General features: G+C 43.1%; 1 protein-coding gene across 3 annotated transcripts in view; it reads left to right on the top strand.

The window, feature by feature from the left end:
• Positions 1-16043, top strand: part of sema5a (sema domain, seven thrombospondin repeats (type 1 and type 1-like), transmembrane domain (TM) and short cytoplasmic domain, (semaphorin) 5A) — a 267608-nt gene extending 251565 nt beyond the window's left edge. For all 3 annotated transcript variants that reach the window (XM_038797605.1, XM_038797604.1, XM_038797606.1), the window contains exons 18-22: positions 1839-2009; positions 3085-3240; positions 13124-13168; positions 13270-13481; positions 15216-16043. In XM_038797605.1, coding sequence (XP_038653533.1) covers positions 1839-2009; positions 3085-3240; positions 13124-13168; positions 13270-13481; positions 15216-15335 — 704 coding nt within the window. In that variant the 3' untranslated portion in view covers positions 15336-16043. The remainder of the gene's footprint in view (positions 1-1838; positions 2010-3084; positions 3241-13123; positions 13169-13269; positions 13482-15215) is intronic.
• The last annotated feature ends 733 nt before the right edge of the window (positions 16044-16776 follow it).

Here is a 16776-nt window from a genome sequence, read left to right as displayed (position 1 = left end):
ACAAGCTATATTAAGATTTGAGTAAACTGTATCCCAGATGTCACTTAATCGTCAGTTTTTGTTTACATTACTGCTTTATTTATTCTGTTGATTCAGACTGCATTCTGCATCTGTTAGGCAATCTGTGAAGAAAGTACACTTGGAAATCAGCCCTGCGGAAATAATTGAAAATGTATCAGTAACTTAAGAGAAAAAAAACATAATTAATTTTGCAGTCCCCAAATTGTACTGTTCTGGAAGCTTAAACGTTGGCAAAGTTGGTTAGTGTCTGATTAAATCAAAAATCTTTGGAATGAGTTTCTTTAGACTGTGACCTGACTTACAGCAAAACACTGGTAGGGAAAGGGCTTCAAGTCGAGTATCTAATTTATACTGCTTTGTTTAGATCCCGATTTTAGTATTCTGAATGGAACAATTATAATTTATATATGGAAAGTTTCTACAGGCCAGCTAACAAGAATGAGTCATTTTTACAAATTTGTTGAGACAAAAACAAAACGTCTTCCTCCTATTCTGTAAGGGTTACCAATGCCTTTAACCCCCACTTCTGATCTTTTGTTACTGCTTTCTGCAGCATTTTTGCTGCTTTGAAATTTCTGTTGTCGAATGCAACTTTTGTCTATCCTGCTGAATGTCTCCTTGTGCTAAATGGGCACATTATGCTTTGTTTAGATTATCCGGTTATTTCTGCAGTATGTTAAGGCTGCTGGAATTTTGTGCTTTGCACTGTTTACATTACGGAATGGATTTTGGAACACTAACTTGCGGTTTTTTGGATGTTGTTATCGCAAATTTTAAGCAACTTTGACTAGTGCATGTCCCAATTTTGGGAATTAACTTTCCTTGGTGTTGGAGAAAGGTCTAACAAGCCTGCAAAGCAGAATTACAGTGCTTGTATGTAACGGTAGTATTACACAATGTAGGGTGCTCAAACCATTTCCATTGACATCCCCAGTGGTGGTTTGCTGCCATCATTTTCTTTCTAACTCTGTTGCACATGGTAATACCACATCTGAACTGAGTCACCATGCGTGGAAGGTACTAGTACCACCACATTTATATTACAAGCAGAGTCAGTTTGTACTGGGAGCAGAACTCTCATGTGACATAACAATAGTCATTTTGGGCCACATGCGATTTAGCTAATGGTTACATTTCTTTAAGATGAAAAGTAATTTAATTTAGTTCAAATATGTCTATGTGGGTATAGCAGTTGATTAGTAAGCTCAGGAGCAGGGGAAATGTTGTGAAGACAATGTTCAAATCCGCCACTAGTGCAGCTGGGGCAATTAAATTCAATGAATCAAATAAAATTTATCATAAAACCCAATTAGTTCACTAATGGCCTGTAGGGAACGAAATCTGCCATCACCTGATCAGGCCTATATGTGACTCCAAGATGGTTGACTTTTAACTCCCTGTGACATAACCTCGCAAGCTTTGCAGTTGCATTCAAGAAGATGACTCACCATTATCTTTTCGAGTACAATTAAAATTGGTGAACAATTGCTGTTCATTCTGAGGTAACTCTTATATAAGAGTTCTCCTCCCAGTGCAAACTGACTCTGGTCTAATATAAATGTGGTAGTACCTAGTACCTTCCACGCATGGTGACTCACTTAAGATGTGGTTGGTGTTATCATGTGCAACAGAGTTGGAAAAAAAAAGTTAGCTAATTAAAATATATATACAATGCACCATCTAAATAACTTCATTTTTGACTTTTATATATTTTGTTTGGGAGTTAAAGACGCACAAAAAGTTATAGATGTAAAATCAGTGCACAAGAAACAATCTTGAGAAGTGCCCAGTAATTTATTCCCTGCTTTCCGTTTCAGTCGATGGTGGTTGGTCCTGTTGGGCATCCTGGTCGAAGTGCTCTGTCACCTGTGGAGGCGGACATTACATGAGGACACGTTCCTGCAATAATCCCCCGCCTGCGTATGGTGGAGATATCTGTCTGGGTCTCCACACTGAAGAAGCATTGTGCAACACACAACCCTGTCCAGGTACGCCGGAACAGAATGTAGACCTCAGTAGAAATAAATGCTAAGCACTCAACTGCTCAATTCGGCACTGAAATTCCCTAGCAATGTGAGCACATTCATCTGCTCCTACCTGATTTGCAAAAAGGTTTCCTGCAAAGTTGTGATGATGACTGTCATAAGACAGATTTAGCGAAATGTGCAAAATTTCAATTTGTGTTTTTCTCACAGCTTGCAACGTAGTCTTTCCTGCATGGGAGAATGCTAAATTATATTCTTGTCGAGTTTCAGTCTGCTGACAGATCATTTTCTGATATCATTTGAAACCCCAACAATACATTTTTTCACATATCTGATTGTGAACAGCAGAAACTAAGTAGTAAATAGTGGGATGGAGTTATAGTATATTGGAAAATTTGGGATAACATTCCATTGTGCATTAGATTGGCCAATAGATCACTAGGAAATTAGTTGCAATCTGAGCTCCCCAGCGTCATATTGGGTGGATAGTATCCCCACCCCTCTCCCCGCTGCCTCCCCCACAAGGCACATTTATCTTGTTACCGTTGTCCTGGCCTGTCAAGGACCTTTAAATTCCACTGGACCTTTAAACATATCTGCTTTACGGCAGCAAGAAACTTTAAAAAGGGGCATGGCTTCCTTTCCTTCAACGGAGCTGCACTCAACACTGGGCTTCAGGAGCTCACTGCACGACTGTGATCCCACCTATCTGAGTCAGAAGTTTGGCGCAACAGGATTCACCAGGTAAGAAAAATCCCACGCTGATGGCAACTCCGAGGAAAATTCAGGCCCAGAGAGAGAGGAAACCAATAGCTGTTCCGTTTGACGGAAGCAGCCAGACTAGGAAAGTAAATTCGCAACCAGAGATGTGTTGCAGGAATGAGAGTCCCTTACTGATGAAGGCATATTGTACCATCCAGTTCTTACTACTTTTTCCAATATTAAAATAGGTGAGGTTCCTGCAAATGTTTGAAGGCAAATATTTAACAATTGCATGAATTAAATGATGATTAACCATTGAATATTTGAAGACATGTTGTCCTGAGAGATTGGCTTATCACTTTCTTTTCCTGTACAGATAGTTGGTCAGAGTGGTCTGGGTGGTCAGAGTGTGAAGTCTCAGGTTCACAACACCGTATTCGCCACTGTAAAATCTTATTCCCTGTTGGTTACCAGTGCTCTGAGAACAGTAGTGAGAGCCGAGCCTGTATCTACAACTCCAATTTCATTCCTGGTAAGTATTCTGGCTGACTGAGATTGATGATGGTATTGCTGCAAAGACAGCACATAAATAATAATGGGTGGCGCGCCTTCATTGTTAACATTGATTAACAGTATCTATTATCTGTTAACATTAATAATTATGGGTGTACCTGCATGTTAACATTGCATAATGATGTCTACCTGAACTGTTAAAGATTTGAAGGATGAAATTCAACTTTGGCAAGAATGTAAACAGACCTCCTCCCCTCATTATACCCCATTAAATTTTCTTTTACATTGAAGTCAATGTGCAACTTCAGAATGTGCAACTAACAAATATTCTATAGCAGTGGCGGGAAACCTGCGGCTGGGGCCACATGTGGCCCTCGACGTTTTGTTGACTGGCCATACGCAGGATTGCCACATTCCGGTGATTTCCATCCATGTAGTTTTTCCTAATGGTATGCCTGAAGTGATACATAAAACAAGGACAAGTGAAATTAAGTTTTAATTAATCAGCAATTAAGCTGATTGCACACAACATTGACTGCCAGAGCTGTGCGCTCCCTCTGCGTTCAAACTGTAAATATTACTTTTCTTCTTACTATTTGAAGTTGATCACAGTTTTATTGACATATAAATGATTAAGCATTTTCTATAGTTGTGAAATATTCAGAGTGTGTTAAATAAATAAATCTTATTCAAGGGCCATGGTTAGTGAACAGGCGGGATTTCAGCCTTGCGGCCCACTGCGATGAAGGAGGGCCACTCCTGCGGCCCACTCACCAACCTAGGTTGACTGTCGCTGTTCTAGATTGTTTCATTTTCACAATGTAATTACATAGACCCAAATGGCAACATTTACAATCTTCAATAGTGGCCAGACAAATCATCTTTAGTAAAGGACTGGAAATTGAACATATTATATTTAATCTGAAGGGATTGTAATGATAACTTAGGGAATTCCAGCCCATACATTAATAACCTATAATATTACCTAAATATTGAAAGATACAGCAAAGTGAAAGTAACACTCTGGAAACACGGATGTAATTTTATCTTCTGCAGATGTGTAAACGGACAATGTTGCATTGTCCACTTGTTAAACGCCTCCCTCATTTGCTTTTCCACTGAAGCCGTTGAAAAGTAAAATCAGATGGATCATATAAGGGGTGGCCTCTTCAAAAATTTCTCATTTAACTCTATTGTACACAGTTAAAATTAATTCCACAGAACTTAATTTGTCCAGATGAGATTTCCAAATGGCCTAAAAATTAAGAATCCGCAGTTGCATCAATGAATTTCCTTACACATGTTAATGGGATCAATCCTGTGCTCAAATTCCCTTTGAAATGGAGTAGTCAAATAAGCTCCCTTTCCTCAATGTGCTGACCAAAAAATCTGTGATTGTGTTCTGCACTACTATCTACCTTAAACCTACCTTCCCTCATCAATATACGTGCTGGAATTCCTACCATTCCTTGAGCTACAAGATTGGCCTTATTGCCAACCTTGTAAATAGCGCCTGAGCTATTAGCATCATGTTTGCGTGGTGAGCAGAAATAGGGTGCATTAAGGCCATCCTGCAGGATAATGGCTACCCTGATTAGATCCTTGCTCCTTGTATATTGCATAAACTCATGAACGGGCCTAAATGTGACCTCACATTACCCTGCAAGGGTGAGGTATCTCAAAAAAATGAGCACCAGTTGAAGCTAGCTATCTCAAGCTGCTACGATGCAATATTCTCCACGAACAGGATGCTGGCACCTAATCAAAGAAAAATTCTGCCCAACAAACAATTGAGCAATGCAGTGTTTGAATTTCAATGCCCATGAGATGCCAGTTGTGTAGGCGGTACATCCCTTCGACTGGTGCCAAAAGAGAAAATGCTGGAAAATCTCAGCAGGTCTGGCAGTATCTGTAGGGAGAGAAAAGAGCTAACGTTTTGAGTCCTGATGACCCTTTGTCAAAGCTCTTTTCTTCGACTGGTGAATTGTATCAACCAGCACTTCCCTTCAGCTGTTTGCAATAGGCAAGGTACCGACCATACCCAATCAGCTGCTGCTTGTCAGTGTCCAACATTAGATGTGATTCTACAATTGGCAGATTTGCCTCTGAAGTTGAGTTAAGAGCAGCATTAGGAAAGACTCACCTGTGCGGTGTACTTCAATCAGAACTATTAAGCAGTATGCATGAGTACACATTCGGCAGAATCTTACCACAAAATGGAATGGTGCCAGATCCGTTGAGAACAATGGTGCGAATCCTGCCAGTGCTGTCAGCGGGATTTCTCACAGAATTTTCAGTCTCTCAAGCAAAGATTTTTCCTCCACGAGAATCACGCCGCTCTTGGTGCCCTCCCACTGATTTGTTCGTGTTAGGAAAACGTAATCACTGCAATCACTGAGGAGCTCCGTTAAACATCTCCTCGGCACAAGTTTCATATCCAGTCCCACGCATGCTACTCCTCAACCATCTGAACTGGTCCTGACGTTTGTTATAATGAAATGCTTTGAGCGGCTAGCCATGAGACGGATCAATGGCAGCCTCCCAGAGGGTCTCGATCCACTGCTGTTTGCCTATCACCGCAACCGGTCCACAGCAGATGCCATCTTCCTGGCTCTACAATCAACACACAAAACCCTCAACAACAAGGACATCTATGTCAGACTGCTGTTCATAGACTACAGCTTCACCTTCAACACCATTATCCCGACAAGACTTATAACCAAACTCTGCAATCTTGGACTTGACCCCTCCCTGTGCAGCTGGATCCTTGACTTCCTCACGAACAGAACGCAATCTGTCAGGAGAGGCAACAGCACCTCCTCCACAATAATCCTCAACATAGGGGCCTCGCAAGGATGTGTGCTCAGTCCTCTACTGTACTCCCTATACACACATGACTGTGTAGCAAGATTTAACTCCAACTCAATCGATAAGTTTGCGGCTGATATGACTGTGGTGGGCCGTATCTCAAACAACGACGAATCAGACTACAGGAGGGAGATAAATCACTTGGTTGCATGGTGTACCGAAAACAGCCTCTCTCTTAATGTTGGAAAGACCAAGGAACTGATAATTGACTTCAGGAAGTGTAGCACGACACACACTTCCGTCTGCATCAATGGCTCTGAAGTGGAGATGGTCGATAGCTTTAAGTTCCTGGGGGTCACCATCACCAACAGTCTGTCCTGGTCCACTCACGTTGATGCGACAGTCAAGAAAACCCAACAACGTCTCTACTTCCTACAGAAACTAAATAAATTTGGCATGCCTGCATCGACTCTCACAAACTTCTACAGATGTGACATAGAGAGCATCCTATCCGGCTGCATCACAGCCTGGTATGGCAACTGTTCGATCCAAGATCGCAAGAAACTGCAGATTTAGGTGAACTCAGCCCAATGCATCACACAAGGTTGCCACCCGCACATTGATTCTGTATATACCTTCCGCAGACAGCATTATCAGAGACCCCTCCCACCCAGGCATTGCCTTCTTCCAGACCCTTCCATCAGGCAGAAGGTACAGAAGTCTGAAGATCCACACATCCAGCATAGGAAAAGCTTCGTCCCCACAGCTACTAGACTCCTCAACGACTCTCCCTTGGACTGATCTGTTCCCTGTAAGAACACTTTTCATGACACCCTATGCTGCTCTTGCTCATTAAGAAGTCTTACAACACCAGGTTAAAGTCCAACAGGTTTGTTTCAAACACTAGCTTTCGGAGCACTAGTGTCTGGACCGGTTGGGGGGTGCATCCAATCCAGCTCTGTCCTGAAATGAGCTGCTCATATGGAAGCTCAGAGCAATGGTAACTTTAAGGGGCATGAGCATTGGGTGTCCTCCCATTCCACGTGGTGACAGCTCTTGCAATACAGGACAAAGGTGTTCACCGTCCCCCGGGACAGGCGCAGTCTTCACCACTGTGGCTCTAGCATCTGTAGCTAGAAAGTCCGACATCAGAAGACCCTTTGCCAATGCAGTCTCAAATCCCTCTGTGGTGATGCTCCCTGTACAGCTCGGAGCTCAGCCTCCCCCTCCTCAGCAGGGCACTGGTCCTGGCTGCTTGCAGTGCCACATCTCTGTCTCTGTCTCTGCTGCTGCTCTATCACAAATAGTAGAAAGGCCAACTTAAGAGGCTCCATGATTCTCCAAAATCAGGCACTGAAAAGAGAAGGGAACCAAAGTGAGCGGTGAAGATTCCTGAGAAGGGCCAGCCCCTCCGCCCTCTACTCCTCTGGGACTGCCACCGTGCCCTTAGTGAGTGCCTCTCCACTGAGCCACTCACCTTCCCCTCTCACACTGGCACATCCCCACACCTGTCCCTCTCAACTCCACCAGGATTACACACATGGACACTCATGAGTCTCACTGGCACATTTCTTCTTGCCATATTCAAACTACGCCCCCCGCCTTCCAATCCTTGCGATAGGTGACAGAGCTGTTCAGTGGATGCATGTCCAGTCTGCATCCTCGCAGAGCACCTCAAAGATGCTTCCTGTCATGACCTATAGTGGGATGAGTGATAAGTCTTCACCATAAAGTATCAGTGTATGGGTGGCATGGTAGCACAGTGGTTAGCACTGTTGCTTCACTACAGGTTTGATTCCTGCTTGGGTCACTGTCTGTGTGGAGACTGCACGTTCTCTCCTGTGTGGGTTTCCTCTGGGTGTTCCGGTCTCCTCCCACAAGTCCCGAAAGACATGCTTGTTAGCTAATTTGGACATCTGGGGCAGAATTCTCCCATCGGGAGACAAACAGCCGACGTTGGAGTGAAACCCGGAGTGTTTCACTCCGGCGTCGGAGGCCGCTCCTCGCCTCCTATTCTCCCCCCCAGGGGCCTTGATACTTGCGTCAAAGCGGCGCGCCTGGAATGACGCGGCCGGCGGCGCCGAAGTGACATCAGCCGCGCATGCGCAGGTTGGTCGGCGCCAACCCGCACATGCGCGGTTGCCGACTTCCCCTCTGCTACCCCGCAAGACATGGCGGCTTGATCTTGCGGGGCGGCGGAGGGAAAAGAGTGCGTCCTTTAGAGACGCCGGCCCTACGATCGGTGGGCACCGATCGACAGCCAGACATCTGCTGAGCCAGCCCGTGGTCCTTGATCCTCCCTTCGCCCCCCAAAGGCCCCACACTCACCGGTCGCACGCTGTTCGCCAGGTGTGGTTGGCGCCGGCGTGAACCAGTTGGGTTCAGCAGGCCGCTCGGCCCATCCGGGCCGGAGAATCGCCGGTCGCCGTGAAAAACGGCGAGCGGCGATTCACCGAGCAGCCTGTCGCAAAACGCGACACGCCATTTTGGGGGTGGTGGGAGAATCGTGGGGGGTGCCAGGGCGGCGTGGCATGATTCGCCCGGCCCTCCCGCGATTCTCCCCCCCCCCCCCCCCCCCGGCGTGGGGTGCGGAGAATCGCGCCCCTGAATTCTCCCTCAGAGTATCCAAACAGATGCTGAAGTGTGGGTGCTAGGGGATTTTCACAGTAACTTCATTGCAGGGTTAATGTAAGCCTACTTGTGACAATAATAAAGATTATTACTATTGTATGAAATAAACTCTTGTATAAGCATTGGGGCTGTATGCTTGGGCCTCCAGTCAGTGCCTGTGAACTTTAGCTTTGCATATTTCATTTGCACAATTGACTCGTCAATGAAGGGTGAAATAGCATATCCGGAAAGTGAGCGCCTCTTATGGCAGACAAGGCATAGCCAATTAGAGTAAAGTCTGCAATTAGCATGACAAACACATATCTTGAGGGTACCCTCATGTCTCATTACTCAGCCCCACCCACTAATTCCTGAGAGGTAAATTTCCTGCACAAGTGGAACTGAAATTCAATGGAGCTTAACCACTTTGTCCTCACAGTGCTACCAGACTGTGGGGTTCTACTCACACTTCCAGTTGTGCTTCCCAGGTGAGAGGGTCTTTACTCATGATTAGGCAGAGATGCAACCCATTCGTGAGAACCCCACTCTGCCCTTGCAGTCAGGCCTCTCATGGACCCCAGTCAGGAACCGCACAGTTGCCCCAGTGCTGACCCTCAGTATTCACCTCCTGCCACCCATTTTCCAGCTCCCACTAAGGACGGGCAGTCCTTCAGCGGTGAGTTGGCCACTAGCCCAGCAAAAAGGACATAGTACATAAGCGATACCTACATGCCAGCCTCCAGAACCCCTTAAAGCAAGGGATGCACATAACTGAATGGAAGGGCTAGCATCCCTCCCCTCCCTCTCCCCCTCCCCACGATTGTGTGACTCAACTCCAGTCCAGCCCCAAGTTGGACCTGTCTGTATTCCCCGTATCCTCTCTGGTGCACCCTGAGCAGTGAAGAGCCTGGGGAATCATGGCTGCCTGAGTGCTTACATCTGATATCTCCTTTGGGGTGAGGCTGCCAAGTTCACGCTTTTGTTGACCTGTTGTAAATGATGCCAACATGACATCATGCCAGCGTCCAGTGAATATTCCATGAGGGGGGAGAAGGTCTGGAGAGCATGCTTGCTGATGACAACGTATTAAAATGAAGTTCCCGGGCTCCCACAATGTAATTCAAACCAAATCACGCCGGAGAGAATTCCGTTTTTCACTTCTCCAGATTTTGAGACTGTGCCGACTTTCTCACAGAGAGTGCAGGCTCCAAATTGCCCCTGTTGTGTTGTGTGGGTATTTTTACTGCCGACATACAGAGGTTCTGTTGTACAAATTTCAGTTTGAACAGATATATGGACGAAAGTAGTGCTTGGCTGGCCAATTTGTGGGCAATATGCATGTGGTATAATTAGCTGAAACACTCCACAAATACAATATAGCCCACCAGCACTCAAATATGTGACTGACGAAGATTGAAAAGGAGAAACATGAGAGGGTTTTATACTCTCAAAAAGAGCAGAGGCAGAAACCTGGGACTGGATAGTTGTATAGAAAGAACTTTGGTGAAGCCTCAGCTAGGTACTATGTGCAATTCTGTTTGCCACGTTATAGGAAGGCTGTGATTGTACTGGTGGGGCTGCAGAGGAAATTCACCAGGATGGTGCCTGGGATGGACCATTTTAGTTATGAAGAGAGGTTGGATAAGCTTGGGTTGTTTTCTCTGGAGCAGAGAAGACTGAGGGGCGACCTGATCAAGGTGTACAAGTGAGGGGCATGGACAGGTTGGATAGGGAGCAGCTGTACCCCTTAGTTGAAGGGTCAGTTACGATGGGAACATAAATTCAAGGTCAGGACAGGAGGTTTAGAGGAAATTGGAGGAAAAACGTTTTTACCCAGAAGATCTCGAATGCACTGCCTGGGAGGGTGGTAGAGGCGGATTGCCTCACATTCTTTAAAAAGTACCTGGATGAGCACTTGGCACACCATAACATTCAAGGCTACCGGCCATGTGCTGGCAAATGAGATTAGATAGGCACATTAGGTGTTTTTAATGCTTCGGTGCAGACTCGATGGGCCGAAGGGCCTCTTCTGTACTGTATTATTCTGTGATCATCTGTTTGTATTCCAGCTAAGCTAACTGATGACATTTAGTTTGAAATTCTAAGGAGAAAAGTACCGGAGGAATGAAGGAGGAAGATAAAACACAAAAGCAATTAGACACAAAAGCTTGTTAGAAAATAGAAACAAGTAGCGAACTGGCTATTCTCCATTGCCTATGCATGATAACATAATCTCCAGTTAAATCTGGCAAGCTATCCTCAGTTTCAAACAAGGCCACTAATAGAGTGGGGGTTTCTCTGTAATCGCTGGAATTAACTGCATGAAGTCTCATGTTAACTGCAGTGGAACCCACATATGTTCAAACCAAATACAAGCACAATCCTTGTGTAAGCAAGCCTTTTCTTGCCTCGGATTGATTGTAGCTTGACAAATGCCGATTCAACCAGCCTGATTATGAGCAATCATTTTTCCACTTCAGTTGTTGAATATCAATGTATAATTCCACTGTAATTAACTATCTTTATTTGATATGAAAGTAATTCAACCACATCAACGAGTCAATGGACAATCACAAAATAAATCCCGTTTCATGTAGTCACATACATGACTACACATGACATACATAAATTTCATGCAATTACAGTTGTCCACGTTATTAGTTATGCTAGTCTTTCTGATGCAATTTTTAAAAGATGACAAATTATCACTAAATATGCATTAAAAAATGGAAACCAAAAGAAATTAAATTTAAAGTTAACTTAATCATTGGTTCCTTGGCGAGTTTTATTTTCTCAGCAGCTTTACTACATTGATTTTCTCCCTTCTCATTGTCAATGTTAGAAATACAGGTTCCTTTAAGAGTAACTGTTATTACCCGCATGAGCCTTATGGGTTAGGGTGATTAACTACCCCTTGGATCTTGCAGAATACGAGCTCCCTCGATAAAGGGGCGGGGGGACCCTTCATACTTGTCTTTATATAAATAGAGCTGGTTAGTAAGGCAATGACTAGAAAAGACCCAGTAGGGAACTACTAGGGCTGTATATAATAGTTATTGTAAAATAAAGTCATGTTTTTGTTTTGACGTACTCAGTATGGACTCTTCATTGCCCTTACAAAAGTAAATCAAGACTAGCTTCAGCATGAGTTGAGAGCAGGTGATGCTCATTGAAACTTGTATTTAAGAGCTGGATTTTACCCCAGTGGGGGTGGGGAGTTGCCTCTAAACAGCGTGGGGGTCTATAAGGGTAGAGTGGAAACCAGTGTTTGTACCGAGCTATAGTATCACAATAATGTCTGCCGAATTTGGTAAATGGATATTCAACTATTTAACATCCATGTACGTTCATTTCTTGTTAGGATATAATGTAGCACTCTCAAACCTAGTCCAAATGGGTATTGTTGATGTGTGCACAACTTCTCGGCTAGTGCTGGCAAATTGTGCATTTGAGCAGCGTATCACAACCAAGCTCAAACTTGTCCTCTCCCAAACTCCACACTTCTCAATGTAAAAGATCCCACTGTAATATTCCAAGATGAGCAGAGAACTTTCCCAGTGTCTTGGGTAATAATTATCCATTAACCAACATCACTAAAAAGGAATCAATGATCTTCTTATCCCTACATTGCAACATGACTATACTTCCAAAGTATTTCATTGCCTGTAAAGTATTTTTTGGCATCCTGAGGTTGTGAAAGGCGCTATATGAATTAAAGGTGGGATTTACCGTTTTCCCTCCCACATGCTTTCGGAAGCAGAGGCGGCACACCAGAAGGATCTACCGATCCCGCCATTGTCAATGGGATTTCTCATTTTCAGCACCCCCCATTGCCGGGAAACCCGTGTGCCAGCGTGGGACCGGACATTCCCGCCGGCTTGAACAACTGGAAAATCCTGCCCCAAGTTCTTTCTTCCTAGGAGGTTTTGAATAGGACATAGGAGTAGAGATCCTGATAAATAATCCACTCCGTATTGAGGTCAGTTTTCCGCCCCACAGCTGCTCAATTGGGATCAGAATCATAGAACCCTACAGTGCCAAAGGAGGTCATTTGGCCCATCTAGTTTACACCGATCCTCTGAAAAAGTACGTTACCCAGGCCCACTCTCCTGCTCTGACCCCATAACTCCATCTACCCTTTTTGGACAAAGTACAATTTATCATGGCCAATCCACCTAGCCTGCACATCTTTGAACTGTGGGAGGAAACCGGAGCACCCAGAGCAAACCCACGCAGACGCAGGGAGAATGTGCAAACACCACACAGTCACCCAAAGTTGGAATTAGGTCCCTGGTGCTTTAATGCAGCAGTGCTCATCAGAAGGCTAAACACCAGTTGGGAATCGGATCTTTGAAATCAATTGCTCCATTAATAAACATATCAAGAGAACTTCTTGACAAAGCTACAAAATATTTTCTTTATTAAAGTTTTTAATTGAGCACTTTCATGAACCTAAGCAATTGAATTTTAATTTCTTCCCTCAGAAGTGCAGATAGCCAAGTCCAGCTCGGAAGAGAGGAGATGTGGTGGTAGGTGTTGATTCCCTAATCCTGCATTTCAAGAAATTTCTTGAACAAGTTCAAACTTAATTAATGAGTGTTTATTTCACTGTCTCTAAAAATATTTGCAGAATTCAACGTGTTCCACATGATTGCAGTGGGTTTGAGCTGCTCGATCTTAGGCTGTCTTTTAACATTACTTGTATATACCTACTGCCAGCGATATCAACGGCAGTCCCATGATGCCACTGTCATCCATCCAATTTCTGCACTTCCCCTCAATACTAGCATCACAAACCATGTCAATAAACTCGAGAAATATGATTCGGTGGAAGCCATTAAGGTGAGACATTCCAATTTTACATCATAAATGTTATTTATTACTGTCTTCTAATGTTTAATGTACTGTTTCCAACCACACTACTAAGCAACCAATGTTACACTTTACAGAGTGTGGAAGTGACCAACTCATGTCATTGCTTTTTTTTATTAAGGCATGAGAATAATAATTAAAGTTAATTGAAAAATGTTGGGTGGAATGGCTGGAGTACATAGATTTGTCAGAAAATTCTGAGGAATGAAAACTATCTTGAACAAAAATGGGAAAATACTTTTTTTTCTTCATAATTAACAAGCCAGAAAGTAATTGTAACCTGAGAAATTGTGTGACATGCACTATGTTCTTTTTACTTCATTAATGGATAGGTTGTTATGAAGCAAAACAAGAATTTTGCTCTAAACATGAATTTCACCCTGAAAACTGCTTGATTGGGAATTGGCTTAATCATTTTTGCGGAACCTGACGTCTCCACTGATAGCCCCCATAATTTCTCTTGTATGAAGCTTGTTTCAGCTCATGTCTAAATTGGTTCTTTATAATACCATGCTGATAACTTTTAACTTCACCACCTAAATGGGAATGTGGTGGAACCGATCGCCTCCCTGTTATAGAACCATTCCAGTTTACATCCCGTTGAAATGAACTTGATGAAAGCCAGACGAGTTCTCTAATGGCAGGCGATCCATATGCTGACACATACTGCCCCTCAGATGGTGAAGTTAAAAATCCTCCCTCCTGTGATTATGAGAAAAATGAAGGGAGCATCTAAGCACCTTTAGAGGTGCTTGCAGAACTATTTACACTGAAAGATATCTTGATCTTTCTTATTCAATTACTGTTCAAGATTTTGGTTAGGATCATGTATTAATCAGTTGGTGAGGATGAGGGGGAGACAAGGTTGATCATAAATGATGGAATTTTGAAAGGCGCTACTGTCTGATATATGTTGGATCAGCTCTGCTTTTAGCATTATGTTTGCCAGATCACCTTAACCATGAAGAGTTAATTAGGGGTCAATTGAATTGCAGAATTGTTGCAGCGCACAGGAGACCATTCAGTCCATTGGGTCTGCACTGAGGATTTCACCTATTGCCATTTCCCGCCTTCTCCCTGTATCCCTGCACATTCTTCCTTTTCAGATAACAGTCTAATTCTCGTTTGAATGCTTCAATTGGACCGACTTCCACCACACATTTAGGCACAACATTCCAGATCTTAATCCACTCGCTATGTGAAAAGGTTTTTCCTCATGTCTGTTTTGCTTCTTTTGCCACTTAAATGAAACCTGTGCCCTCTCGTTCTCTTCCTTCCATCCGTGGGAAGAGTTCCTCCCTATCTACTCTGTCCAGACCCCTCATGATTTTGAATACCTTTCTTAAATCTCCTCTCAATCTTCTCTTCTCCAAGGAAAAGAGTCCCAACTTCTCCAATCTATAAACATAACTGAAATTCGCCCGTTTTGGAACCATCCTCACGTATCTCTTCTGCACAGGGTTAGCCACAGAATATTTCATGTGTTGACAGCGAGAGCAAAATTTGCTGCCTTCCAGATTTACTTCAGCACCAAGACTGAAAATGAATTTCTGGTCATAAGCACTGCAATAATTTCATAAGTTAAAGCTGAAACCACTAAACGTTGCAGGATTAATAGAGTAAAAATGTTAATAGTTCTGGGAGTAGTAACAAGTAATGATCATTGTTCTAGGAGCAATAACAAGTAATGTCTTTATTTTCCAGGCCTTCAATAAAAACAACTTGATTCTTGAGGAACGAAATAAATACTTCAACCCACATCTTCATGCAAAGTCGTTTTCCAACACCTACTTCACAGACCTAAATATGTATGATGACTATTAGAATGGTTAAACACAGACTGGTCTACTGGCTAAGGGTCCCTCTTGAGTCTGGATTGGAAATGAGGCCTACACTAATTTCTATCACCTTCCATTTCTGTCTTTATCTCATCTAAAATGTAAACATCAATGGCTATACGTGAAATGATTAAACACAGAAATGGAATTCCAGCAAAGTTGTTCTGTTCTGCTGTGGTAGAACTAAGGACTATTTACCTTCTATTAAAGAAATGTATTTTACAGCGAGTAAAGAAAGGCGATACAGTGCCTCTGGACAGGAGATGATCTTTTAATGAATTTTGTGTGCTTGTGTTTTCACCATCGTATTCAATGATGTGACCGAGCAGTGCAAAGTGAAACTCGGAGCTCAGAAGTAGTTGGTGCAGGACTGGGAAGCAAGCCGTAGCGTGTGGAACAAGTAACTGAGCGGGTTTCTGTGGTGGCCCCACGAGATTGTTGCACCTCCAGTTTGTATGAAGCCAGGAATGTTCAGCTGTATTGACTGCTGCCCACTTCATGCCATTCCAAAGACACTGCCAGCTGTAACTTGTAGATCAGCATATCTGTTTATCACTTTTCCAACCTAGTTAGAAAGTGGACCTGTGTTGCTGTTTCATTTTATGTAATCTCTGTTGTCTGTTAGTGTCATTGTTGGCCAGTTTAAGTTTAGTGTTTGAGAACACAGACAATCATTAAATATTTTTGGTCGAAACTTACAAGACTGTAAATAACTGGCTGAACATATGTATAGTGCAGATGGTTAACTCGGTATATTTAGCTCACTAGGGAAGTCAGTGCCCCCACCCCCGTCGACAACATTAATAACTGCAATGTTGAAAAAAGTGTTTTTTGTACAGGGCCCATCTGCTGTGAATACTTGCTGCTTCTGCACTATTTAGACTATTAATTTATCCTATTATTGCTTTGAATGCAAAGTTCCTTTGTTAATTGTAGATTCAAACGGTTTCTCACAACCAGTGTCTTCTGCATGTGGTATATTATAGTACGTAGTTGCAAAGTCATTTTCTGCTTGATTGTTAAGTTTTATAAGGCTTTTGTCAGCGTTGTGGGTTTTATGCTGTTAGATATTCGGTATTATGTCAAATTTCTGACATGAGCACATATTTGATTTAGTTAATTTAACAAATGAAATATTTGGTTTTGGAAACCTCATAAGATATCAAAATGTACCCACGACATAAGATACTTGGCCAGTTGTGAATGTAATATTAGCAAAAGAGGAAGTTTAATTTCTTTGATTAACACATTGCTTAAAGCATTCACGTCAGATCCTCTGTGCACTGTTTCAGTCCAATGTGTAATCTGTTCATTTTAACTGGGTTAATAAGTGTTTTTAAATATTTCATACAGGAATTTTTTATGAAAGCATTAGGCAGCATGCTACCAGATATCAAACCCCAAGATGTTTGTACTAATTTGGGCAA

The sequence above is a fragment of the Scyliorhinus canicula genome, chromosome 5 (genome assembly GCF_902713615.1).
Source record: "Scyliorhinus canicula chromosome 5, sScyCan1.1, whole genome shotgun sequence".
In the NCBI taxonomy this organism is placed as follows: domain Eukaryota; kingdom Metazoa; phylum Chordata; class Chondrichthyes; order Carcharhiniformes; family Scyliorhinidae; genus Scyliorhinus; species Scyliorhinus canicula.
Note: the sequence above shows the minus strand (reverse complement) of the source record. Positions and strands in the feature narration are given on the sequence as shown.